Below are 27,939 nucleotides of genomic sequence, written 5' to 3'. Positions count from 1 at the left end.
GATAAAAGAGGAGTTGGATGTTAGCACTTTCATACATGTTGTTGCGTCGCTTTCCTTAAGACTTTATTTACCCCACCATTGTGAGCAAGAGGGTTATAGGAATACAAGAACTGCCTACTATAGGTTCTTTTTTGGATTAATAGCTTCTAATATGCTGGGATGGGGATGAGAATATTAATGCTTATTCTTGTTCTTTTTTTTTGGAGCTGGCGAGTTGATATTATGGAGGGGGATCCAAATCAGATTTCGCTCCAAGTGCATGCGTACTCCAAAAGCGCCTCAACAACACACACCACGCATGCGCGTGCACGCTCTTTTACACGGTAGACATGCATTTTGGTATCTTATTATTATAGAAGTAATTCATAGGAAATAAACTCGGATCCAATAACTCGGTTTCTGATGTGACTAAACTTTCTTAATATAGAAACAAAAAATAGGCACTCAATTAATTTCAATAAAATCCTAAGTTAAAATACATCCATTATATTTAAAAACTACAAAAAAAACTAAGTAATATATTTTTCTTGCTCCTTTGCTTTTCCCCTCTCTTGGGGGAATTCTGAATGCCATCCTTTATGTGAACCTTGTCAACTGAAATAACACTCTTCCGGGTTCATGAATATGTATGACATCAAAGCCAATGCTTTGCTTCTCTATGGAAGTGATAACACACAATCTTCACCGCGATGATCTATTCCTACTGTGGTGTGAGTACATACATTTTACAGGCATGAGAATCAATCTCAGCTGAAAGTTGGCCCTGGATAGATGGTGTAGTTGAATGCTGAGGAATATGTAAACCACAGATCATAACAAAACCAATTAATATGATTCATTAAAATTTCAATTGATAGCATATCAAACGAAAGAGGACTTAAACGAATTGTACCTCCCACAAATCTCTGGCTGCGACAACAGACGATGGTTTTAACCCGATGTCCGACCAGTAAGCAGTAACCTGAGCTTTTGAAGATCCTCTGTTCCATAGTATAACTGCTTCCCTGTAATTACTAAGAGGGCCTGCCCAAACCTGCATAGCAGATGATGATTTGATGAGTTAGACACGAAATTCTCCAGGTTATGGGTGTAAATTACTAAGTGAAAGAAAGGGTAGGCCTAACTAGATATTTAGTGGTTTTTCAGACACTAAGTAGGCCTAGCACCAGCCACCAAGTAAATTAGTTCTTGAAGGACAGGTGAGAAACAGTAAATTGGTTTAAGAAGATACCTCTAAATCCCCATCTTTCTTAACCTTTTTTCCCTGAGCTCCCAGTTTATCTATTCACATATCATAAGAGAATCAGGCAGTAACAGCTTCAGAAAGATATTTCTGAGTTGTCCAGATTCCTCAGAATAACATCAAAGATTTTTAGAAGCCATACCTTGATTTACTGCAATGACCTCTTTGTTGCTTAGCAATTCAAGGGTTACTTTATCCATTGCTCGAATATCACAACCAATCAATAAAGGAGCCTTGCACATTCAGAGCAACACCATTTTAGTCAGATAAGTTTAATTCGATACATCTTTGAAATGCTAAGGACTTGAAAACAAAGTAATTCAAAAGTTTTTCTGGTACCTTAATCAATGCCCATATGCTGAAGTGTGAACGGTATTCCTCTGTTGTCATACCACCATTTCCCACTTCAAGCATATCAGGATCTAATAATAGTAACTCAAGCCAGTGAGAAATCAAATCGAGAATGATTCACAACATATACTTGCTGATGTAATATGACGGATGACAAAGATGAAAAACCCATGATAGTCATGAATATATTGAACATGGAGTAAATATCATTTTGAATAACTAGGAAATTTTTAATTATCTTGTCACATCTAAAAGGTTCTTGGCGTGGAAAAACATTAAAATTGCATGATCTTCTTATTGCAGCAATTAATAAAGCAACTTGAGCTTATTTTTACCATTCCAGCCACCTGGTCCAGCATAAGATGCCCACTTATCGTTTAAATCTGCTCGAGAAGTCATACTAACCACAGAAATAACATCAGTTCTTCACAATAAAAGAATAAAACTTGACCGCATTGCACTTTTCTAGTATGAATTTCCCAGGAGAAATATTTGATACAGGAGAGATGCATACTAAAGCAATTGGTACTTCGGGTTCGGTGAAAACCATAAAGTTGCATCTCTATTCATTCTTAAGAAGACAATTGGGCCTTATACATTATAAGGGAAGTTTTTACCTCTCCCAGTTATCTTCAATATCACCTGTTGTCCTCCAACTATTTCCATAATTGGGTGCCCAAGTAGCCGGATCTTCCTGCCCCCTAGTGTTACAGGAAGAAACCAAAACTTAGGCAGCAAGAACAAGGGATGCCATGCAATTACTTATGGAGTCAAAGAAAACTAAATTACCATTCACATAAGGAAAAAAAGATAGACCTTCCGGATTTCAGTAAAGCTTGACTCATTTTTGGGTACCTATCTCAATCAATAATGAAAGCAATTGGAACAAAGAACTATTAGGTATTCATAAGATCTTTAGGTAAAGAAAGATGGAGAGGATGTTTCTCCCCGACAGATAGACTAGCAGGATATTAAGGTACCTTTCCTTTGGGCTGGAACCGGGATTGTTACAGTTATCATATTTCAAGTAGTCAATTCCCTATATTTTGGGTGGGGTGGGGTTGGGGTGGGGGGGAGATGTGACATTTTAACTTGCATTAGAGTCGTGAATATAATTTAGTGAAGTAACATTTGATTGAATTGAGATAAGCAATTGATCAATACCCATAAGGCAAAGGTTTTTGCATCTTGTTCTTCATGGCCTAATGATCCAGGCATGGTCTTACTGCAAGTATATGTCCTGGAAATCATCATGAAACCATTGAGATTATTTAGCTATATGAGCAAGCAAGTTAAATTTTACTGACACAAGAGGTCACAGTGTATCTATATGTATTTAAAAGAATTGATAACTAGAAAACCAGCCTCCAAAGGGGACTCCATACCCAGCATCGGAGTAGATTCCTAGTTTAAGTCCTTTGCGATGGACATAATCTGCTAGTGCCTTTATTCCATAAGGAAAGGTTGAAGCTTTAGGAACCAAATTTCCCTGTCAGAAGCCGAAACATTAAAAGAGAAGTTATCAATTACTCCCCATATTTAAACATGTGAATACACATAACACATTTGAAAGTACCTGTGAATCTCTATTAAGCTCAGCCCAACAGTCATCTGAGGTAAATCAATAAGAAATATGATGGGCATTAGCATCATTAATATTGATCATTTGAAAGAACTAACCCAAAAATATTGTGAAGGACAGAAACTTTTTAGAAAAAATTTGGTTCAATAAGTTGACAGGTAGAGAAGATCCAAGTTGGTTTGATCCAGCCTGAAATGGATCAAACAAATTACCTGAACCGATTCTTGCCATTCCACAGAATCGAGTCAGAACCAACTTGAACAAATTCAACTCTTTTTTTTTAACGCAAGATAGGCAGGTTTCTCAAGTAATGAAAATCCACCTCGGAGACAGTCACTGTACCGCTTGAAAGTTCCCAGAATTAAAATAACAGGTGAATTGCAAATACCTAAATTTATATATTCATATCCAAGTGCTGCAAGACCAGTTGCCACCATTGCATCCGCTGCAGAACAAGTTTAATCCATTTCATATTAATAGTTGTCCAATGTTAACTTACCAACATCTCTTACGAATTAGAGTATTAGAATGTTACCTGTTTCTCTAATCAATTTCTCATCAATTTCACAGTTGAAGTGGTTCCAGCTGTTCCATCTAATAACCATACTAATAAATTAGTCTACCTTGAAGTGATTGAGAAGAAAACTACTCTATTGTGATTCAAACTTTGCCCATTAAGTTGAATAAAGAGAAGGAATGCTGCTGCTGCATACCATTTCCCCTATCTTCTTCTTTTGGCCTTCAATGGTTCTGTTACTAGTGTAGCTGTTTACCTTTAATCCTCACATTCTTTCACAGTAAACAGAACCCAAATGTATAAAGAGCAAGAAAGATAAAGAAAGCTTACCCCATCTGAGGAGTCCGACCAATGTCATTATCTAATACGTTCCTTCTTGCTGTAGCTGTTAAAACTGGTGAAGTAAAGTTGAGCAGACGAGCAGAAGCGGGCATTGATAGGAAGGATAAGAGGGTGATTGAGAATCCAAGCACAATTGCTAGTGCCATAGAGGGGATGAGAGCCATGGCAATATGGGTAGATACAGTGATCAAAGCGTTCGTTCTCTAGCTTGTGGGGGGGGGGGGGAGTGAGGACGGTTCTTTAATAGTAGTCAGAAGACTCAGAACAAAGCAGATTGAAAGCAGATTGAAAGCAGATTAAAGCGACAACCCGTGTCGGTGGTGGTGGTGGTCCTAGTGGGTAAGATTGCACGTCTAATGTTAAAGTCCAAATCTTCGTCCACTCGTAGCCATTTATTCTGCTCCACGGCATCAGCGTGACTAAGACCCTAACTTCAAATTTTTGGTAAAATATCATCGAAAATTGTTTGGGTAAAGCGAATTCGACCATTTGCAACACAGTGCTGCACATTATGAGAACAACTCTTTTCGTGTCTTTTCTTTGATTTTAGTTCAAGCGCAGCCTAGTTTTTTCTTCTACAAATCCCTCAACCCCGGAGTTTAACTTCAGTATTGTGCATTTTTTTTAAAACTGTTCAATGGACAGCACTGAAGTTGAACTAAAAAATGTTTTTAGAAAAAAAAAAAGAGACTGGTTTCTTCTGGTTTTTCTTCTCCATTTAGGTTAGACAGCAAGATCATTTATTAGAATACCTTGACCATAATCACATTAAAAGCTCCTTCAATAGATTTTTTTTCAGTCACTATATAAGAAAATTTGCCTAGTTTGCCTCCTTGCCCTACATGGAAAGATGATGTGATAATTTTAACCACTAGAGAATGGATACAATCACAATTAGCTAGACACATGTTTTCAACACTTAATTTTCACTCAAAAAAGGGTTTTAGCAATTATCAATTATTAAAACTCAAATATCTATTCAGTATTGAAGTTTCTCATTCATCCAGGATCCTTCAATAGCATAGTGGATTCTTCGCCAAGTTGGCCCAACTGGTTGAGCTCTTACAGTTTCACTAGTTACTAATCCTTGGCTTTTTTATGCTTTTCCCTCTAGCTATACAAAGATCCACCAACCACCGCTTTAAAAGACATCTCACAATTATTTTTAGTATCCCAAGAAAGACTGCATCCAAATCTTCTATAAAAGGTCTTGTAGACACATTGATCAAGTCCAAACAGAGGTGATGATCTTTGTCAATTGTTCCAATCCTTTGAACTTATTCCCTTGAATGACATTAGTTTATAATAATCTATCTCTTAGTAAAGACTGTACCCAAGATCTCTTGATTGAGAAAAGCAGACTAAGCAGTATTCCTACAATTTTCCAGGCAGCCTTCTCTCTGGCATTTATTTGTTCATTTATTGTGAATACATTTGTATTATTCATTCAACACTCCGACCATTTGTCTCTCTTCTTTATATCTTAGCTGGATCGCGTAACAATGGCGAGAACTTGCAGTCAGTCTCCACCAAAATTGCTGAAACTCTAACCAGTTGGTGTCAACACATACATCTTGCTTGTATGGGAATCGACCATGGCTGTAATGTTCCCTACAAATTTTGTGATCAATGTCTTGTGCTGCATGAGACATCAAAGCAAAGCATTAGTCAACTAGATGAAAAACTAGCAGTGTCTACTGGTATATATTCTTCGAATAGATTCTGGGTCTAGAACTCATTTAGAAGTGAATAAATCAAAATCCAGAACTGATTCTAAACCCGAAATCTATTCTAAGAAGGAATACCAAAACAACCTAAATTCATATAAACAAGACAAAGGAGATGTCTTCACCAAAAAAAGAAAAGACAAAGGAGATGTAACAATAAGGCTAAGTTGAAGTACCTCCCAAAGATCTCTGGCTTCTACAACAGTATTTGGAGGGATGCCAATGTCATCCCAAAGGGCTGTAATCGAATAACGAGGGGATGGACCTCTGTTTAGTAGGAGTACTACAGTCTTATAGCCTGAAAGGGGTCCCGCCCAAACCTTTTGACACAAGAAAAACAAAGTTCAGTGCCTATTTACTAACCCATTCAGAAACAACAGATTTCAGATAGTATTTTTACTCATTTACCTCTATATCACCCTCCATTCTAACCTTTTTTGCTTGAACACCAAGTGGATCTGCACAACATACACCCAGAGCATATATGTAGCTTAGAGAAATACAGGGTAAAGTTAACTCAGTCATCAAATGGTTGATGCATTCATTACCCTGGTTTACATTGATGACCTCTTTGTTGCCAATTATCTCCATGGTTTCCTTGGTAATATTTCGCACATCACATCCGATGAGGAGGGGAGCCTATGATAATCATTATAAATAAGTAAAGGGAGAGCCTTCTCTGGTATGAGGATCTACATAACTAAGGCATGGTTGAATGCCTACTATTATAAGATGTGGAGGAAATAGCACAGAACATTTTAACAAAAAAAATAAAGAAGAAAATAGTAGGGAACATAACACAGAGGAGACCTCAATGGTACCTTAGACATGGCCCATAGGCTGAAGTGAATTATGTATTCATCTTTTGTCATCCCACCATTTCCAACTTCAAGCATGTCCGGATCTGTTCAGAAGATGTAACTTCATCTATAAAAACAAAGCCTTAAAAGCAATTAGCTGAAAAGAAAATTTTCTTAGTAATTTCAAAGCTAGGTCTGAATTAGCAATCAACTAACCATTCCAACCACCAGGTCTTGCATAGTCAGCATAGACTTCATTCATGTCAGCTCTGGAAATCATACTGTATTGATTGAAGGGGGAAAATTCTCATTTTCTTCCGTAAAAATGTATTAATGTTACCAAAACAAAGAAAATAATCAAATTAATATCAAAATATTTTACCTGTCAAATGTATCAGCAATGTCATTAGTAGTTCTCCAACTATTTCCTACCTTAGCACCCCATAAAGCTGGGTGTAAATCTCCCCTAGTCAATAAAAGGATAGTGCAACCTTGTTAAAAGGCTTCATCCTACACTAAAAGGAATAAAGGTTCATAGGAGATAAAGGAAATAATCAAATCCAGAAAGAGCTACCATTCACAAAGAGAAAAGAAAATTGGCCGGCCCGTATTCATCAAAGCTCGGGTCATTACAGGATACCTGTAGAAAACTATCTTAGTTGGCACTCAAGAGTTTGAAGAAGACTAAAAGCAACCCCTTGGCCCCCTTAAAAGATTGAAAGGTATTACCGAACAGTTGGCCTTGAACCATCATTGTTGCAGTTATCATACTTTAAATAATCAATCCCCTGCATTACAGCAAGTAAACAAAACTAGCTTATTTTTCCTAATACCAACTACTTTTAAAACAGAATTATGTTAGCAAGAATGAAACATACCCATGAAGCAAAAGTTTTTGCATCATGTTCTTCATGACCAAGTGAACCAGGCATTAATTTAGAACACGTAAAATACCTGCCAAATCCATAAATATTAAGCTTCATTTGTTCTCATGTCATATCCATTATTAGTACAAAATTAAACCACTAGACTTGTGATATAAAAAACAAAAGAGAAAAGAAACAGGTTCTGAATCATAAGATCTGAATATTAGACATAAGTGATGAGAACAACACTACAAATGGAGAATCAGATCAAAATGGGTTATTGAATTAATGAATTGAGAAGTCTATTTGTTAATCTATTGCACTTACCCTGCATCTGAGTAAATGCCAAGCTTCAGACCCTTGCTGTGAACATAGTCAGCCAAAGACTTGATGCCCGATGGAAATGTTGACTTCTTTGGAACTAGATTACCCTGAAATTGAAAACAATAGATTAACAGTTCCCATTTGGCTGCTACCCATGTTGAAAGATTCAGACTGATCATTTGGTTACTGAAATAATTATCATGTTACATATTGAAGTCATAACATAACCAGAAATCTATTGTTTCTTGCTATTTTATCAAGAAACCAATATGCCTTTTTTCCCACTTATTGAGCAAACTAAGAAGATCAGAAAATATTATTGGCTTCTCTTGATAAAACTCAATTAAAATCTCTAAAATCAGCAGCAGTACAGCTTATTTTTGGTAGAACGATCAGAATTACAGTTAGATCATAAATAAATTTTGGGCGAGGAGCAGCTAGAGGACGGTGTACACATTCATTCCTTGGAGGAAGGGTCCAATGGAAAAACATAACGTTAGTGGGGGTAGCTTAGATGGTGCTCCTGCAACTGATCTTACGAACTGGCATTTTACCTATCATTCCCATAAAACTTATGAAATCCAAAAAATAAAATAAAATAAAATAAAATAGAGAAATAGCAAGCAAACCTTGACATCACGAGATATTTCAGCCCAACAATCATCTGAAAGAAAAAAAGGGTGTAACAGTTAGCTACATAAACCAGTAAAGCGAGACTATAATTTCACAAAAGCTTTTGGGGGGGGGGGGGGGGGGAAGGAATGGATTAGAGCATAACACACCTATATTTATGTACTCGTAGCCAAGCTTCGAAAGCCCAGTTGAAACCATAGCATCGGCTATTAAAATCATAACAATAGTTAGAAACATTACTAACAAAGTAAAAGAGGCTATGAAATGAATGGATGAATAACTGGATACAGAAGATATTAAAAAAAAAAAATTATGATTTACTTTCAACTCCATCTAACTGCAAGCAAAGGAAAGGTTAATATAATTAGTCCTGAAAAGAAAAGAGAATGTTCTTTTAAATTTGAGAATTATAAATAAATATATATCTTCAAAATTAATTGTGTTATCTCAAGTTCTCTTATATTGAAATTATAATTAATTAGTGTTTTTTTTTTTAACTTTTCAAATGAAAGGGATATATGATTTCAGAGTAAAATAGAACCTAAGATTCGTAGATAAAGGTTTTTTGGATTTAAATATAAAGTGATGTGAGATGAAAGTAACAAAATTTCCCACTTTAATAATGATTTTATTTTACTTCCCTTCATTTACTAAGGCATAAGTTACAGGGCTCTAAAATTGAGCCACAGAAAATTCTCATTTTCCTTAAGAAGTAAAAGAACGCGCTACACAAATGTGATGTAACACAAATTTCATATCTTATTCCGCACTCATCGACAGGCTTTCACATAAATAATTGTAAATAATAAGTCTAAAAATGTGAACTATGTCAGCATCACCTGTATTTATCTCTCTATTCTCTGTAGAGTACAGATATTTCAATTCATAAACTACCCTCCCCAGAGAAAATATCATCATTCTAGAAGAATATTTATTTTTGGAAACAAGAATGCTCTAGGATTTATTTTAATAAAAGAGAGTAATAGGGCATACCAGTTTCCTTGATGATTTTCTCGTCAATCTGGCAGTTAAAGTGATTCCAACTATTCCACCTATATAAAGATATATAAAAGAAATACATTAAGAAAAACAAAGGGAAAGTCAAATGGTGGGTTGAAAAGTCTATGTGCTGTTTGGAGAGTCCAGATCATCTCTCGCACGAGTGCTCCCAACTGCTATTGATCATAAATCACAGAGGACCCACAGATTTAGAGTGATAAATTTTAAGAAAAAAATATTAAAAATTATTTTTTTTCCTTGTAGCGCCACATACACCACAAACTATTTGAAAGTTAAAGAGATTAAGAGTACTTTTATTTTTGTGGATAGATTAAAGAAATTAGAGTACATAGGTTGGCAGACTGGGGTAGAACTTCTCACATTTTTCTTTATAAAACTTGACTAAAGTATCAAAAGAAATTAGAGAGAAATTCTCTGAGAAAAATAGTCAGTGGGAGCAAAATGACTGTTTTACCCCTTATTTAATAGATGAGGCCCACCTAAAAATGTATGGCAGGGTTCATGGGAAGGAGAGGGGTGATGGATCGGATTTTAGGCTGCCTTTGTTTGCAAAGGTAGGTGGAAAAAAAAACACGTAGGGTCCATGTGGGGTCCATGTGTAGTGAGGTGAAGAAAAAAAAAAAGAAGAAGGGAAGTGAAAGAATTTTATGAAAAAATGTTAATTGTGAGTTTCACTTTTACATTTTTTTCACATTTTTTTTCAAAATACCATACATCTTGTAAAATTTTAAAAAAGTTTAAAGTGTAAAAGTTGGCCTCATATGACGAGCTCCCCGGCCCCAAAACAACCAAACAAATTATTCTAAGCAAACAAACGCAGCCTTATAAACAGCGAAAATAAATGGTTGATGCCATTTGTTATCGGGTGGAAAAGAAAAATAAAAACTTACTTGATGCTTTGTCGGTGATTAGACACAAAAAGAAAGAAGCTTCAGGAATGCATCAAAATAATGATAAGCTGGACCAAAGAATCTCTCCACCCCGCCCCAAAAAAACAAAAAACTGAAATAAACGAGGAAAGTCGGTGCCTTCCCCACACCCACACTTGTACTGAATTGAGACACTTGTACTGAATACTCAATTCTTTATTTGCAGCACTCGAAACCACACTTCAATGCTTCATTTGCAGCACTCAAAATCACTCACTCTCACTATCTCTCTTTGTGAAATGAATCTAACAATGAAAGAAAGAAAGAAAGAAAGAAAGAAACAGAGAGAAAAGAAACAGAGAGAAAAGACATAAAAAATTACCCCATTGGAGGAGTCTTGCCGAGGCCGTTAGCTAGCAGACTGCGCCTGTAAACTTTGCCTTCCGATTCTAAGGCTCTTCTGGATGCCGGTGCTGCAGAAGCAGAGGCAGAGGCCGAGGCAGAGGCAGAGGCAGACAACGCCGCTGCCCACGCCAGTATGAAAATCAACCCTAGCTCTTTGATTTTCTCCATTCTCTCTTTCTTTCTCTCTTCCTCCTCAAAATCCAAATCCTTGCCGCACCAAGTCACTCCAGTCCCCCCACACTACCGTCAATACCACTAAGGAGGGAGGAAACCACATGTCCTATTAATAGAAAGAAATTTGAATTAAGATGTTATTTTAATCCGGATAATGTCCATTTCGATTTCGATACAATGAAATGAACTGTCAATGCCTACCTTTTTTGGCTTTTTCCGTCACGAATGGATCTCGGATCGAATCCCATTGAGCAAGATGCCATGGTTTGACGGTTGTTTTTTCTACCGACCTCTTCCACATTCATGTAAATGTCGATGAAAGAATAAAGGGGAACGCTAAGGGGAGAGGATCACCACAATCCACGCACCATCTATGTAGTAGTAGTCCTCCGTCAGTGTCAAATTCACTGTCCCTTGGACTTGTGGTCCTTTCTTTTGTTGTGCCTTTGATTCCACCAATCAACCTGACCCCAACGTAACAAAGGCTTCCAGAATAGTCTAAGTCAACAAAGATGTGCCACCCGTTCTTTGCTGACTAAAGAGTTAAAGAAATTGTTATTATTATATTATACTTGATAAAGTGAATATTTATCTCCCAATTATAAAAAAAATAATATGAATCTGAAAGTTAAGGTTGAAAATTGTGGTGGATCTGGATGTGGACAAAATTTCACAACTCAACCCGCCCAACGTCAGAAGAATTGGAGAGTTGAAAAAGAGAAATTGGATTGGTTCTGGCCTTCTGGGTTACAGTTGCATCATCTTGTAGGAACGTAGATTTGGAAAAGAGAAATTTAATTGAGTCTAGGTTACTTCGCATCATCTTTGTAGACTGTAACCTATTCCAAATCTACATGTACTGACTATTCTACCATCAAAATTGGTTAGACCAAATTCCAAATTTCCATGTGTTTCCATTTTACTTTCAAAATTGGCTAGACCTGATCTCCATGTATATACCATCGAGAGTTACTTGAATGATACTGACCCACATTTTTCAGTGAAGAGATTGTGGATTCAACTCTTGTTGATGGTATATTTAATATCTCTATTCCTAATATATAAAAAACGCCCTTTACCCAAAAGGGAAAAAAAATCTATATTTCTAGAATTCTAGAGATCTCAACTTAGTCCCTAACACTCTTAAGTCAATGAAAGGATAAACAGCTTGGCGCATTTTCAACCCTTAGTTTATTCGTATTTGTAACACACTAAAACTTATATTTGGGTATGATCGGATTCAGCTGGGTAGGGTGTGAAAATGTTAGTATGTTGATCATTCCCTACTTATCTCAATGTGCCCTCCTTAGGATTTCCCTCTCAATTAAAACACTCTACCCTCATGAGCGAGGGGGATATTCCCTCATCAACCCCCCCCCCCCGTTTTTTTACCACCCTCCTGGCCCCCCGGGGGTGTTGGTTTAGTTAACAATCTCCAATTTTATTTTGCTAAGAGAGCTTTGTTGAAACAATGAACATCTCTAAATCCGAGACACCCTCTCTTTTGCTTTTGCATAGAGTTTCTCAATTAACCCAGTATATTCATTTTCCTAGGTCATTTTTTCACCAAAAATTCTTGATTTTTTGGGTCATGCTATGGCAAATTTCATTGGGGATCAAAAAACAAGATATGCCCATAGACTGGTAAGGCAAATGCAATCACCTTAATCAAGACCTCCTTTCCCCCTAGAGATAGAAGCTTCCCTCTCTTTGAGTCAATTCTATCCAAAATGAAGGAAAATGTTTGTACCTTAGATTTGCTTATGGAGGATGGCAAACCAAGATAGGTTCCATGGGATTGAGCTTCTTTTAACCTCACTAGCATCCCTATATCCAACCTAAGATTTGAGGGGGTCGTTTTACAAAATAGAACTGCTAATTTGTCTGGGTTAATGTGTAGATCTGACACATGCTCATGTTCTTGAAAAATAGTGGTGATAGTATTGGCATTTTGACGTGAGACATGAGAGAATAACATGCAGACATGAGCAAAGAAGAGGTGATTAATTTTTGGGCCACAGAAAGATATCCTAATACCAAGCAGTTTGAGAATCCCTCTATCAACACTAAGTCTTTGGGGAAGGGTCTTTTGGCATAGGATAAAAATGTAAGGACTAAGACAGCAACCCTATATGATTCCTCTATGGGGGGAAATAATACGGGAAAGGGACCCATTAACCTTAATTTGACTATAGTAACACAGTGCATAACCCATAGAACCCATTGACTGGTTGAAGCCCAAGTATTTTAAAGTATCCTCAACAAAGGACAATTCTAATTTGTCATATGCCTTACAAAGGTCAAGTCTTAGAACCATATATCCTGATTTGGATTGAAACTTCTTAAGAAAATGAAGGTGCTCATGTGCCAAATATACATTGTCAGAAATTGCCAAATATTTTCTTCCATGATATGCAACAACATGCCACCTCCTCCTCCTTAATTGTTTCCCATCTTTTTTACTTACTTCCCAATGTTCACCACCTCACCACTCAATGTGGCAAGGTGTGTGTGTATGTGTATATATATATATTCAATTTAATTCCATTGTTTGTAGGATCGTTTTGACACATCTCAAATTTGGAATCTGTTTTCATTTCATATTATCATCAAAATCCTTTGGATTTATCAAAAAATCAATATGTCAGTTTCCTTATACTTAGGACTAGTTCCCAAGAGAGCAGAAGAAAGAGTCTTTGGCAAGATTTGGCTAAAGTCTCAACTCACATTCGGCAGCTTTGGTATTGAGGTACCACTACCAGTGCTAAGCTCGCAGTCATTAGCTCCAATATCGTACTGTTAAAATTAACTTCTTTATGTAGGGTATTTGGAGTTCCCTTTGCCGGTTATAAGTGATTGACTCCCGATTCATTGGGGGAAGAACCATCTCATTACCTCATTGGATCGAAATTTTGGGATGTGGGTATTATAGGCATGGCTTGTGGTTTTTCTTCGAGATTACTGAAAAGTTATTTTTGTGATTCCAATGTTGCAAGTATGTTGAATTTTCACTTTTGAAGTAAAATTTATGAAAATGACTTTAGATTTTAGTTGATCTGGATCCCTAAGTGTTGGTATTTCTCCTTTTTTTTTTTCAAAAGCAAATATGAAAGGTTTTGAGCAATATAACAATTACCAGCGTGTTCAGAATCAAAGATTATAGAGACCGAACTCAAAAAAGATTATATAGAAACAAAAAATGGACAAGCAAGATAAGAGATTTAGCGAAGGGGGACTTAGAAATCCATCACCAGTGGCTTTGATAATCACAACTCGGTAAGATGTCCATTTTGTGAAGGACAAGGGATCTGAAAAAGTATCATCCTTTTTCCTTTGGAAAGGATCAAAAGTTTCAATTGTTCATTTTGGTTGATTTTGGTGGGAGAAATTCGAGCTCCGTGTGATATCTGGTTCTCATTATATTCTGAGTTTCAGACGATTATTGGGTTGAAGGGGGTAATGATTGTGGTTTTTCTTCTTTCTTGGTCACGATTCATTGACAATGTATTTTGATTAGTGAACTCAACTTCCTTCTTCCGATCCGGTGGTGGGTGGTAGTTATTAGGGTTTAGGGCGAAAGGGGACAACAATGGGTGATTTCCAGCAAGGGGAGGGGGGAAGGTGGGTGCAATGGTCGCCGATAGGGGGAGGGGGTGTGGTGGTTTCCGGCAATGGGGCACAGTTTCTAGCGAGGTGTAGGAAGAAGATGGGTGAAGTGATTCACCTAAGGGTTGGGTATGGAATGGCAATTTAATCATAACACTTCATTTAAGGACATTTCTATCATTTCACTTTCAAATTTTGAATTACTAAACATAATCAAACCAATTTGTTGAAGTGTGGTAACCATTGATTTTGAACTGGACTACTAGTGATATTTGACACTTAAAAAAGGAGGTGTCTTTAATTTCACCCCACTTAAGGGAACCATCAGTAAAAAAAACTCTTCTTCTTTTTTCCTAGAACGTTCTACAATATATTCATTATAATGGTAATTATGAAAAGATCAGCCATAGTAATTCTCCTTCTTCTTTTGGCTAGAGTAGCAAGGAATCCATAGCAATGACCACTAAATCTCCAGTCATGGAGGATGGGGAGCTCCAATTTTAAATGCTAGGGATCATATATTCAAAAACAGCAAAACCTACATTATGAAGCTGACTATTTCTAGCAAGGCTACAATTCATTATTGGGTCAACCGACCTTTACACTCAACGCTTTTGAGCAAAGAGATAGCAGCTGTCCATCTCTGAAAATTTCTTATAACTCACTAAGATCTAAGAAATTGTGGATACACAAATTTTCCAGGGTTTCAATTTTGGGCCAAACTAAATCGGTCCCTTAAGGTCCAACCTGACCCAAAATGAAGCTTACCGGACGAGCCATGGGGCTGAGTATTGAAAAACGATCGAATTTGAGCTTAATGATCCATTAGTCCAAACTGGTTTGACCAAACCACCACCCAGACTGAACCATTTAAATGCCTACACCGTCATAACCCTGAACTGTTACAATTACTTTGGGTTTCTAGATTTAACCAAGGTTCGACATGTTGACCCGTGTCGCCGTGTCGGACCCTAGCGACACGGCGACTCGGGCGACATGTTGCCAAAAGTTGCCCAACTTTTGGTTGGGGTTCGATGAAAAATCTAGATGGCGTTGATGATAATGAATTGGTGAAGCATATGCCTTTATGACTCTCACCTCATCAACTCCTCAATCATAAACTTGAGGTTGTTGGGTTTTATCTCTTTTCCAAATTTGGTTCGAGTTCGTACTATTTTTCGTCAATCGGGGAAAATAATTAATGTGCTCCTTGTACAATTTTGAACCACACAATAGAGGGTGAGGAATTGGGATCATAGGGTTTTTTTCTTTTTCACAAGGAGAAGATCCAAACTCAATAAAAGTTCATAGACCATTGAGAGAATAAAGAAAAATTTTCTATTCTTTGTACGAAGAAACGAAATGAATTGTTCCAAATTGAATGAATTAGAAAAGCTAAAGATTAACCTAAGATAATCTTAAGAGAAGTGAAATGATGAGACATGATATGCATAACTTATGGTTCTGTCAGTGTCGCTGGGGGGTGTCGTGTCACCCCCCAGCGACAGTCGAAATATCGCCTTGTGTCGACGATATATTGCCGACACGAGGAACCATGGATTTAATATTCTAATTTTTTTTGGGTTCAAATCTAACATACTATTAACTGTTTGAAATGAAGAAGAAGAAGAAAAGAAAGAAAAGGGAGGAGATTTTTTTTTTTTTTTTTTTTTTTTCCTTTTTCCAAAACAAAAAAATGGAAGGAAAAAAAAAAACCTAAGCACCATATCATAAATGGTAACTCATTTGAAATGAAATCAAAGTACAAAACTTACCCTCAGTTTTGGACCATAGCCACTTGAATCGGAATCATGAGACAGTCCTCTTTTCATGCACTTTGTTATTATTGAATTTTGTAGTGGTTGAGAATATGATTTTGAATATAGAAGAATAAAAGTTTGCCTATTTAGTTTGGTATTCAATTCTATGAGGAAAAAAATTACATCATTAGCTATTTTCAAAAAAAAAAATTTATATAATTTAGTTAACAAAATTAGTCAAAATTGACTTTGAGTTTTGAAAATTAACCAAAACAATTATTTATTATTTTTTTTTTTTATAATCTTTTCAGAAGCAATGAAAGCAATGGAAGCAATGAAAAGAAAACAAAAGAAAATAAGAATGGAGGGAAGAAGTTGATGGTTGCTTAATATATTGGTACTATTAGTTTTAAGGGGGGAGGGGAATCCAAAGGGATAACCAAAAAAAGATCACTTTTTAATTAGTTTTGTAAGTCCAAACTTAATTTGGGTAGTTTTATTAAAAAAAACATGAATAGCTACTTTAGAAAGAAAAATAAAAAAAATGGATAATCATGTGATTTTCCAATTTTATAGAGAGGATAATTTTTTTTTGCTAAAAAGATCATTATATTAAACGAAGAATAAATATTAAAAATACATCAATTAAAACCTTATAAGGAACCAACCTCTCTTACTCGCAACAATTGTTGCCCCCAATACACCCTTCCTCACTGGTTCTTACTTAGATTAAAAAATCACTAACTCATCAAATGAAATCTAGGACGTCTAGAGGCATCCACATCAAGTTCATTAAGGATTGAAGCTGACCAATAAATGTTAATATCAAAAGTTCCTGTCCTAGCTGCCGAATTTGCCAAAAAATTTGCCACTGTATTAGTTTCACGATAGCAATATGAAATCTTCCAATCTATAGTCAGCAAATATTCTTGTAACTCTCTCCACATATGAAAAATATACCAAGGTATTTTCTTCTGTTATATTAAAGTCACCACAGCTTTTGAATCACTTTCTACCCAAAGCTTTGTAATTTGTAAATTGTAAATGCATTGCCTAACGTAATCCGTGAATAAAAGTTTTCAATTCAGCCTCAAAGTTGGTTTTAATATCTAAAAAAATACCGAAATTGAAAACTACTACAGCAACTTCATTTCGAAATACTCCTCCACCGCCAGACCTTCCTGAATTACCTAAAGAAAACCCATCAATATTTAGTTTTACCCATCCTATAGCAGGAAGGTCACCAAAAAATTTCTTGTGGAAGAGCAGCACTAAAGACAGAGCAGTGAAGGCTAATCTTCTTGCATCCAAAAAAATGGTAGGAGTTACTTTTCTCCCATCCATTTTAAAGCAAAACTGTACTAAGTTTGAAAAAGTTAAACTCACTACTTCATCAGTCCTGCAATTTAAATTTTCAAACGGGATTTGATTGCGGACCATCCAAATAAAGTATAAAAGCAAACAACATCCATTAATCCAAACAGTCCATAAAAGGAGATTGTGAAGCCTGGTGTTTCCAAGCTTTAAACGACTCTACAATTGAATCTTTTACTGTCCAGCTATAACCAAACTTTGCTAGCAAAATTTTCCACATCCACGTGGAAATAAGCAGTGAAGAAAGAAATGTCTTATGTCCTTTGAAACTTTACCACATAGATTACAACGAGAGGCCAGCATAATCCCTTTCCAGGTCAACAAGGCATCAATAGGTAGCCTATCATGAAAAAGTCTCAAACAGAAAACTTGTTGTCTAAGCTACAAAAAAGTCTTCTAAATACTTTTTGCCCAATCCAGTTGTTCTCCTTTTCTACGATAGAAGTCCAATGCCGATCGAAAAAAAACTCTCCCCCCACCAAACTTTGCCAATGATAGACATCACCAAAACCAGTACAAGGAACATAATATAACATAATAAGAGAGATTACCTCCTGAAATTTGGCATTGTCCATTGACGAAAATCTCCACTCCCCTTGCTGTAAACAATCTGCAACAGTCAATTTCAAATGACCCTTTAGATCTAGAGGAATACCAATATAGTCTACAATGGTAAAATTCTCCAATCATCTGTCAAACCATAAATTTATATTCTGACCATCTCCAATTGACCACTGTTCATGAGCTTGAACAAAACCCCAAACTTTCCTCAATCCCAACATCAAAGATGACTACTGCCTATAAATCTTTAAATTTCCCTTTTTGTCCACTATCTTCCCCTTTAAAAAGTGAGCAAACCAGAGTGTTAATGTTTAATTATCCAAGCCAACTTGCATAAGGATGCAAAATTGACATCTCTTAATCTCCGAATACCCAAACCACCCTCACATTTTGGAGTACATAATTTTGCTCAAGACACTGTAACCTTCTTCACAACCTCTATACTCCCTGTCCAAATGAAGTTACATATCCAAACCTTTGCTTGAGAAATAATAGAACTAGGCCATCAATACACTGAAAAATTATGAATCGGCATGCTAGAAATAACTAAGCGTACCAGCTCCACTCTACCTGCTAAAGATAACAACTTTTCACACCACCCTTATAGCCGATTCTTAATCTTGTCCAAAACTGGCAGCAATCTGACATGAGTAACTCTTCCTTTAAAAATATCTACCCCCTTATAGAGAGGATAATTTATGAATATTTAAGGAGTTTAAAAATATATTCCTTGTGGGGGTGTGATATGCCATCAATACATTTTTTTCCCCTTATTTTCTTTAAAAGATTTTCTAGTCCCTTATTTTGGGCTTAAAGCCGGTTTGGATCCTTATTGTTGCAAATATTATGTCGGGGTCTAGCTCCGTCAGAGGGACTATTATTAAGATTCAAATTAAATTCATAGTATGACTAAATTATCCCTTGTGTGTTAAAATAACTTAAATTCATATTAATTTAAATTATATTTCAAAATTGAGTCATAAACGTATAGTTCTAATTTTACCCCCTATATCCTATTTTCAAAAACCAAAAACCACAAGTCTATGAAGAAGAAATCCTCAAGAGAATGTAAAAAAGAAAATGTAATGTTGGATTTTCCCATGAGGTCGAATGGGGGCATTTGCAAGTGATTTCTGATAGAGGGAAAGCGAGGTGGTGGTGGGCATTCCTTTTTCTTTTACCTTTTTGTGGTGGGTGATTTCTTATGGATTTCAATGAATAAGATGAATGAAGGGTTCCCTTCATCCATCTATAAGATTTAAAATAGGTTTTCGGCGGCGGAGGTGGACAATTTCCAGCGAGGTGTAGGTAGAAGATGCATTTCTCCCTTCACCCACCTAGGTGTTGGGTATAAAAGAGTATTAAATGAGAGTAATTATGTCATTTTAAACCTAGAGGGTATTGGAGTCATTTTGCACTTTACTTATCAAAATGTCAGAATCTATGTTAAAAGCCTAATAATGGTAACTTGTAATTTGGCAAGTGAGCGCTATGTAATTTAGGCTACAATAACAAGCGCCGTGTGAAAAACTATTTTGTTTAATTTAAGAAAAATATATTATGATCATTTCATCTACCTTACAAATTTATAACGATGTCAGTATGAACTGGACCGCTGGACCACGGTATAATATTGCGTGAAATATGGAATCATTCCAAGTTTAAACCTAGAATACGGGGGATTTTAATTTGCGGCAGTAGTTGCTTGCTGCTGCCGATGGCTCTGATTAAGCCACGTCATCAAAATAAAAATGAACGATCTAGATTTAAACAATGAGGGGTTATTGTAAATATTAAATTTTGTTCTCACACTTTAATCCCTTAAAACTTTTTTTAATTTACAATAACAGGTCCTTGTCTGAATTCAACCACTGGCGACACTGTTCGTTCCAAATGACTCATCAAAAACCCCAATTTCCGGCGTGGTCTTCATCAGCTAACTCGATACGTGTGTTTCCTGTTATTACGTGGTCATCTTGTTTTCGCTTGCCCGGGTTCGTCTCTCCGCGTCTTCTTCCCCTACCCTTGCACCCTTGTCGGGTCGCTTTTGGTGGTTGGTTGGTACTCCTCTGCGCTCGCGGCGCGCTTCATCTCGAGCTTGCCGTATCTCTTCCTCGCCTAATCTCGATTACATTGTGCTCCGTGCGAGGCCTACCTCCAATCTGGGTTCTTCTGGGGTTGTATTGGCGGCGACGGCGGTCACGCGCTTCGCGGATTGTTGGCGGCAGCCATCGTTTTGACTTGCAGGGGGTTGGTTGTGCGAGTGACCTTCTTCTGTTTGCTCGCTTTTCCATTGTTAGCATTCTCACTGAGTGCTCTGCTCTCCTCTGCTGCTTCACTTCGCGTATGAGGTCCGTTTGGCTTTGGGGGTTCTCGTTGGTAACTCTTCTTGTGGTAGCCTTTCTGAGTTCTGGGTTCCAAGAATGGAAGTTCTTTCCAATTTTTGAACTAGCAACGGTTTAAAATACAGAAACTTACTATTTCTAAAAGATATTTGAGATTGAGTTCAAATAACCGATGATGGGGTTATTTCAACGGAGTAAAAGATCACGTTCTCTTGGCTTGTCGGAATCTGCTCCCAAATCGCATCGGCGTCCGTGTGAAAAGGCAAAATGAGAGAGAGTTTTGGGGTTGGGTAAGAGAAGGGTTTGAAGTTGTAAATTGATAAAATTTAAGTACTTAAAATGTAAAAATAAAAAATTAATATTTACAGCTAAACTTCACCATCTGAATCTCAACTGTTGAATCAAAGTTTGTTGACGTGGCTCAATCAGAACCGTCGGCTGGCAGCTGCTGCCGCAAATAAAAATCCAGAATACGGGACTTCAACGGAAAATAAATTTTCTTTGTCTTGATTGGGACAGTACGGAAGAACATTGATGCTAAAGAAAAGGGTAACATTGTCTTTACATTTTAAGCGACAGCGAACTAGTCCCGACAGAATATTTTTATTTTTATCTAAAAGGAATTTTATTTACTTTTTCATCAAGAAATAAGTTTTTTATTTAAAAAAATGTAAATGTCGAGCCGAGTAGAAGAACGGAGGAGCTGCCTAACGAGGGGATATTCCACTCGTGAACCGCATGCTTACCGGTGCCATTTTTCACCACCCTCAAATAGTCGCTTAAATACCTTACAACTCTTTCCCCGTGGAGTGATCTTGCAGTCCAACAGTCCTTCTAAGTTCTAACATGTTCACGCTTTAACCGAGTCCAGACCAGCTCACTCTTTATTCCATTTATAGGACATAAAAAATTGGCGACTTGGAAACTTGAACAGCGAGAAAGCGAGAGGGGAAGGTGTGAAGAAGGAAAGGTGAGCAGCGGGTTTTCGAGCCCCCTGGTTTGTTCGTTGCCGATGGTTTTAACTTGAAGCCGAACAAAGTTTTCAAAAGCATCTGGTTTTTCTCGTTTCTCTAGATTTCGTGTCGTTCGAATTGGGCTTTTGATACCCGTGGTTTCATTTTTTGTGTTCTTCGTTTTGAAGGTTTTAAGTAGACCAGAGTATTTTGTTCTTACTATTTAATAACAAATTTCAGATATTAAGTTCTCATTGGTTTGGATCTTATTTCTTTTTGATTGAGAGCAGTGGTCTGTCATGGCGAACATTGATATTGAAGGGATTTTGAAGGAGCTTCCTAATGATGGGCGTATCCCGAAGACGAAGATCGTTTGTACACTTGGTCCGGCTTCTCGATCTGTGGAGATGATCGAGAAGCTTTTGAGAGCGGGAATGAACGTGGCCAGGTTCAATTTCTCTCATGGTTCGCATGAATATCATCAAGAGACCTTGAATAATCTGAGAACCGCCATGCAGAACACGCAGATCTTGTGTGCCGTGATGCTTGATACTAAGGTTAGATTTTCCCCTCCTCTTTAATGTTCTCTGAGTTCAAAATAGGCTCTTTTCAATTTATTTTTGGTAAAAAAAGTAACCTCCACCTTTAGATCTGTGCAGACGATCTGTTTTATGGAGACTTGAGGAGGGAACTAATGGTAGATCATGGTATACTAATTCAAGTTAAATTGTAGTTTGTGGAGGAAGAAAAACTAGTCTGAAAATCTACTTGTAAGGGAAAATTAGAAGATTATAATATTTAAGCCAAGTGGATCATCTGTTCACTAGGGAGTTCGACGAGCTTTGATCTCTGGACTTTGCTGATAATTTGATGATCGTCTTTCACCTCTAGTACATGTTATGTTTGAGCTATGGCTTGTGAGAAAAGAAAGATGACAAATTCTCTGACGATTTCAAGGAGAAATTTGCTGCTGGAGTGCTCCATTCGAACTTAGTACATGAGACTGCCATGTGAATTAGTTATTTTAACATAGGAAAATGTTTTTATAATCAGGGTTGGTTATAACAAGATTATAACACTCTTTTGCCTTCTTGGTACCGCTCCTTTTTTTCTCCCTTGATGAGTGTAAATTTCTTATTTCACATGACAACTACATTAAATTATTTCAAAATTTGTGTTCTTCCCTATTAACTTTTAGTTAACTTTTGGGAATAAGAAAGGAGCATAATGTTAAGGTTACAACTTCTAAGTTGGCCTACTTGTTGCAACAAGATGCACCCTTTTAATATTGCAACAACTTAATTTTTAAGTTTGTGATCTTAGCGTGTTCATGTTGCCACGTTTTCTTCCATTCTGAATTTCATCAAAGGGCTCTTGCCTCTTGCCTCTTGCGTACTACATATCTATTGTCTTACTTTACTTTGGTATCATCTGCTTTCTTTTAATGATTTTGTTCTTTATCTATATATTTTTTGGATGCTATTCAGTACTTTTGTAGTTTCTACCGATTTTAGGTTTGGATGAATACATTTGATGGATCTTTCTTTCCCCCTTTCTTGTGAAGATATTTTCTAGATGCATATGGGCTTACTTCAATAATAGAGAGGCACAAGGGTGATTTTGGGATCTTCAAGTCTTATTGCAACTGGCCTAGATGAACTCATCTCCAACAATTTCACTGCTAGTATTAGGAACTTCGGATGTTTCTAGGATTTGTAGGTTTAAGAACAATAAAAAAAACTGAGGAACAAAACATAAAATTTAGGGGGATACATAGGTATATCTGAGTTTTAGACAAGTTATCCAAGCTACCCAGGGCATCTCACCCCACTCAACTGCTTCTAATGGCCATGGTGGTACCAACTGTCTTATTATGTTCAAATGCTTTCTTCTTACCCCAAAAAAAAAATGTTCAAATGCTTTCCTTTGGCCTGCAATTCTGTCTAATTAATTAAAAAAAGCTACCATTTCAAGTTGAAACACTTAAAGAATAGAAATTACTCCTATTCTATGATCTCTCTTCTAGAAATATTACTCCAATGTTGCTATTACATAAAATTTGAAGTCTACTTCCAAAAACCAAAAACAGAAATCCTGTATTCTTAGCTGATGACTAAAAGGAACAAAAATAACTACTGAATCTCATATAGCGCTGAAATTCTAATGCTTAGGCTTATAGAATGGTCATTTTAAAGTAAACTTGAACATATAAAACCTATGACCCATGCAACCCATTGGACACTCAAAATAACACACTGATGATTCTTCGTTCAGTTTGATTGTCTCGTTTGCTGCTGTTCTTGTTCCGTTGAACTACATTTATCCTCCTCATGATATCTAGAATCTTGCTCATTAAATATCCAATTCTTAAAGATGCTAATCTAATCCATGCTTTTAGAGTAGTAGTTTGTGATACTCGTCCACCATGCAAGAACTGTTGCGTATGTGTTGCTGAGTCTGTGCATCAACATAGCACACATCATACAGGATATGCTCTATCAAAGGTTGATGAGACAAAGAGCCTAAGTAATAAAATTATTAAATTTGTAATGCAGGGTCCATACAAAAGGTGATTGGATGAAAATAATACAGTCCTGTCTGCCTGTTTGATGCATCAAAACAACAAAAAACAACTCCTTGGCCTTATCACAACTGAATGGGGCTGGCTACAGTAAGACGTGGTGAGATATAATGAATGAAGTACATTCAACAGTCAATCTCAACACTTATATTAGATAGCATTACCAGGATACCTGAAAAAGAAGTCTTACAACTCAAGCATATTACAAGACTAGTCTTTCAAAACGTTCCTAAAAGAAAATTCTGATATAAAGTAAAATCTACAGCAAGACTAATTACCAAAAGTCAAACAGAAGCATAGTGCCAGCACACACATGTATATATACACACTCTAGTTTAAGTAGGTCTAATAGGAGAATCTGGTGTAAATTGGGACTGCAAAATTGCAGAACTACATTGTCCTTGTTTTACTGGTCAATTCTTCTTCTGTGTAGAAGTTAGGAGTTTATGTATGGATTGATGTGTGTTGAAGAGAGAGATCTTTTTCTCTCCTCCCACCCATTATAAGATATGCAGTGGTCTGGCCGATTTTTTATTTTGATTATCAGCTCCTTAGTGATCCAGTACCAAGGACCAAATCCTAATATATCTGTCCAGGTAAAAAGATTTTCATCTGTTGCTGACAATACTTTGGTATGTTCAACTTGTTTCTCCAGATATGGTGAAATGTAGCATTATAATTCTCACTTTTTATCCATGGTTCTTTGATATTAGTGGGGGTTTGCTATAGACCTGATTTATGTTTTTTTCAATAGTTAGCTGAGCCAATTCTTTCTCAAAGACGGAAATTGTGGTTGAGAGCTTAGCTGGAAAACACAGATCTTCTAAATACTTTTGAATGTGCCTGACTTCCTTTTACTTGGTGTAGGGACCTGAAATTCGAACTGGCTTTCTCAAGGATGCTAAGCCGATCAAACTTACAGAGGGGCAGGAAATCACTGTGACTACTGATTACAGCATCAAAGGTGATCAGGAGATGATCTCCATGAGTTACAAAAAGCTTCCAGTGGACTTGGAGCCTGGGAATACTGTTCTTTGTGCAGATGGTACCATCTCGCTGACTGTCTTGTCTTGTGACCCTGCTGCTGGAACTGTGAGATGCCGCTGTCAAAACACTGCCATGCTAGGTGAGAGAAAAAATGTCAATCTCCCTGGTGTAGTGGTGGATCTTCCCACACTTACAGAGAAGGATAAGGAGGACATATTAGAGTGGGGTGTTCCCAACAAAATTGATATGATTGCTTTATCATTTGTTCGCAAAGGCTCAGATCTTGTCAATGTCCGAAAAGTTCTTGGAACTCATGCCAAGCGTATTCTGTTGATGTCAAAGGTATGTTAAATCGTGTAAATGTTTGATAATATAATGGATTTATACTGAAGGGGAAAATTTAAGGATTTCAAGCATAATAGAGCTGCATGTTAAATTATACATTAGTTGTATTTACTACACACTGTTTAATTTAACCTTTGATGGAGATAAATGCAATAGTATGATCAGATGATTTCAGGTAGCTAGCTCCTCTTGGACAGTAAAAATTGTATGCCAATTATCCAAGAAAGTATTTGTGGGATGGTTTGGATAATTTTCTGGATCTTTTGATCTTGTACTTTTTGGAAGGAAAATGGTTTGCCTATCTCCAATTGACTTTCCTAAATGGTAGTGTCCTTGAGCTTGGCTCTTACACTCACCGTTTGTGACTGTCAGCAGGCCCAAATGGGTGGGATGATACCTACTCTGTTTGCCTGAAGGACTCAGCCACCTAATCTTGGCAACCTGTCTTTTCTATTAACAGGCTGATGGTGGTTGCTTGTTTTCCTTTGTGTGGGATGTCTTTTTTTAGTCAGATTCATTTACTATCTCATGCTGACATCCTTTATTTTTGCTTGTTCAAAAGGTAGAGAATCAGGAGGGGGTAATAAACTTTGACGAGATCCTTCGTGAGACTGATGCATTCATGGTTGCTCGTGGTGATCTTGGAATGGAAATCCCAGTTGAAAAGATCTTCCTTGCCCAGAAGATGATGATCTATAAATGCAACCTGGTGGGCAAGCCGGTGGTCACTGCCACCCAGATGCTTGAATCGATGATCAAGTCACCTCGGCCGACCCGTGCTGAGGCTACAGATGTGGCCAATGCTGTACTTGATGGCACTGATTGTGTCATGTTGAGTGGTGAAAGTGCTGCCGGAGCTTACCCAGAGATTGCTGTAAAGACCATGGCCCGGATATGTATCGAGGCTGAGTCCTCCCTTGACTATGGAGCCATCTTCAAGGAGATGATCAAGTCTACCCCACTCCCCATGAGCCCATTGGAGTCTCTTGCCTCGTCTGCTGTCCGAACCGCCAACAAGGCTAAGGCTACCCTCATTGTTGTGATGACACGTGGTGGGACGACAGCCAAACTAGTAGCAAAATACAGGCCAGCAGTCCCAATCCTCTCGGTGGTGGTCCCTGTTCTTACAACTGATTCATTTGACTGGACTGTCAGCGATGAGTCTCCAGCAAGACACAGTCTGATCTACAGGGGCCTTGTTCCTCTGCTGGCTGAAGGATCTGCCAAGGCCACAGATGCAGAATCCACTGAAGTGATTTTGGAAGCTGCACTTAAAGCTGCAACACAGAAGGGACTTTGCAAGCCTGGTGATGCTGTTGTGGCTCTGCATCGTATCGGTGCAGCCTCAGTCATAAAGATCTGTTTGGTAAAGTGAAATGCCAAGTGAAGATGGTAGCATTAGCTTAAGGGGACCAGTTTATGTTATTTCTACTTCTCGTTTACTGCCAGGAGGACATATTGATAATTTGATACCCATCCCTTTCGCTATGGTTGGGTATTTATTTTTGTTCTGTAGCTTCAGCTGTTTTTGGTTTATCATTGTGGATTTAGAGAATCCTCATCTACTAAAGCCCCCTTGGTTGCATGTACTTTTACACATTTAGCAGATTTGTCAATGTTTCAAATTCGCCGGCTGCCTTTGGGGTATTTGATTTATCTATATATACTAGGTGTAATGCGATTAGGAAGGAACAATGGTACAATGAGCTTCAGGGGGATATCTTTTTTCTTTCTGAATTCCAATTTGCAGGGAGAAAGTGTGACTGATCCTGCCCCATATTTCGATCTGTAACTGAGTCTTATGAGTTTTGTAATGGTTACCAAATACATGAGTCCCCTGTAGTTTGAGAAGATGGGATGCCAGTCGTATACCCACATGTCTATGTTTATAATTTTCTGTAAGATAATACTTGTTCAATTAAACTAGACAATGTAGACTAACTGCATTTATCAGATGACGGGCTGGCTTGCTAGCTATAAAATTTGAAAGAGAAAAAAAAAAAAAAAAAAAAAAAAAAAAAAAAAAAAAAAAAAAAAAAAAAAAAAAAAAAAAAAAAAAAAAAAAAAAAAAGTTATAAAAAAAAAAAAAAAAAAAAAAAAAAAAAACACAAAAAAAAAAAAAAAAAAAAAAGAAAATAAAAACAGGGGAAAAAAAAAAAAAAAAAAAAAAAAAAAAAAAAAAAAAAAAAAAAAATTTAAAAAAACCCCCACCCAAACCAAACCGTTAAAAGTTATCAAAAACATTTTCTCGGTTGAATTCGATTCTAGGAGAACAAATCTAAATCCGATTCTACATTGAGGCTCCTTGCAATTTTTGCCTAAAAGATAGAGAATAAAGCAGATTACCTATACACACACCATGGATTTACAAGCTTTTATATAATGGGTAATTTTCATCCGGACCCCCTGAGGTTGGGTCCAGGTCACTTTTAGTCCAGTTTAAGCTTTCTTTTGCATATGGCTCCCCTGTGGTGTTAAGAAATGATTAAATAAGGACAAGATAACAGAAACCGTTTGTTTAATAAATTTTGTGACGAAAATACCCTTGTGTCCTTTAGATTTATTTATTTATTT

The 27,939-nt window shown here is 36.9% G+C and overlaps 3 protein-coding genes across 5 annotated transcripts; 1 reads left to right on the top strand and 2 right to left on the bottom strand.

Annotated features, from left to right (window-relative positions):
• Positions 1–383: 383 nt before the first annotated feature.
• On the bottom strand, positions 384–4,242 carry AGAL2 (alpha-galactosidase 2). Its single transcript, XM_089142987.1, has 15 exons — positions 4,024–4,242; positions 3,712–3,770; positions 3,565–3,621; positions 3,171–3,205; positions 2,980–3,083; positions 2,759–2,834; positions 2,575–2,633; positions 2,384–2,449; positions 2,212–2,295; positions 1,930–1,994; positions 1,583–1,665; positions 1,386–1,476; positions 1,232–1,281; positions 893–1,033; positions 384–787 (listed from the first exon to the last, which is right to left on the bottom strand). Exons 1-15 carry the CDS (start codon positions 4,197–4,199, stop codon positions 701–703), a joined length of 1,233 nt encoding a protein of 410 aa, XP_088999113.1. The 5' UTR covers positions 4,200–4,242; the 3' UTR covers positions 384–700.
• A 944-nt stretch (positions 4,243–5,186) lies between these two features.
• On the bottom strand, positions 5,187–11,171 carry AGAL1 (alpha-galactosidase 1). Its single transcript, XM_089144925.1, has 16 exons — positions 11,055–11,171; positions 10,657–10,959; positions 9,379–9,437; positions 8,535–8,591; positions 8,382–8,416; positions 7,756–7,859; positions 7,441–7,516; positions 7,292–7,350; positions 7,137–7,202; positions 6,945–7,028; positions 6,779–6,843; positions 6,584–6,666; positions 6,311–6,401; positions 6,171–6,220; positions 5,939–6,082; positions 5,187–5,674 (listed from the first exon to the last, which is right to left on the bottom strand). The coding sequence occupies exons 2-16, from the start codon at positions 10,845–10,847 to the stop codon at positions 5,582–5,584; spliced, it is 1,257 nt and encodes a 418-aa protein (XP_089001051.1). The 5' UTR covers positions 10,848–10,959; positions 11,055–11,171; the 3' UTR covers positions 5,187–5,581.
• A 10,162-nt stretch (positions 11,172–21,333) lies between these two features.
• LOC149024722 (Pyruvate kinase family protein) lies at positions 21,334–27,190 on the top strand. 3 transcript variants are annotated; one of them, XM_089144922.1, is made up of 4 exons: positions 21,334–21,469; positions 21,743–22,009; positions 24,901–25,362; positions 25,928–27,190. In XM_089144922.1, exons 2-4 carry the CDS (start codon positions 21,752–21,754, stop codon positions 26,738–26,740), a joined length of 1,533 nt encoding a protein of 510 aa, XP_089001048.1. In that variant the 5' UTR covers positions 21,334–21,469; positions 21,743–21,751; the 3' UTR covers positions 26,741–27,190. The 3 variants fall into 3 exon arrangements, with proteins under 3 accessions (XP_089001048.1, XP_089001050.1, XP_089001049.1); XM_089144924.1 differs by having other exon boundaries at positions 21,464–21,554; XM_089144923.1 differs by lacking the exon at positions 21,334–21,469 and adding an exon at positions 21,556–21,640.
• The last annotated feature ends 749 nt before the right edge of the window (positions 27,191–27,939 follow it).

Source organism: Hakea prostrata, chromosome 2 (genome assembly GCF_041222555.1).
Source record: "Hakea prostrata isolate BN-2017 chromosome 2, UWA_Hpros_2, whole genome shotgun sequence".
NCBI lineage: Eukaryota > Viridiplantae > Streptophyta > Magnoliopsida > Proteales > Proteaceae > Hakea > Hakea prostrata.
The sequence above is the reverse complement of the archived record's forward strand: the minus strand, read 5'-3'. Positions and strand labels throughout refer to the sequence as shown.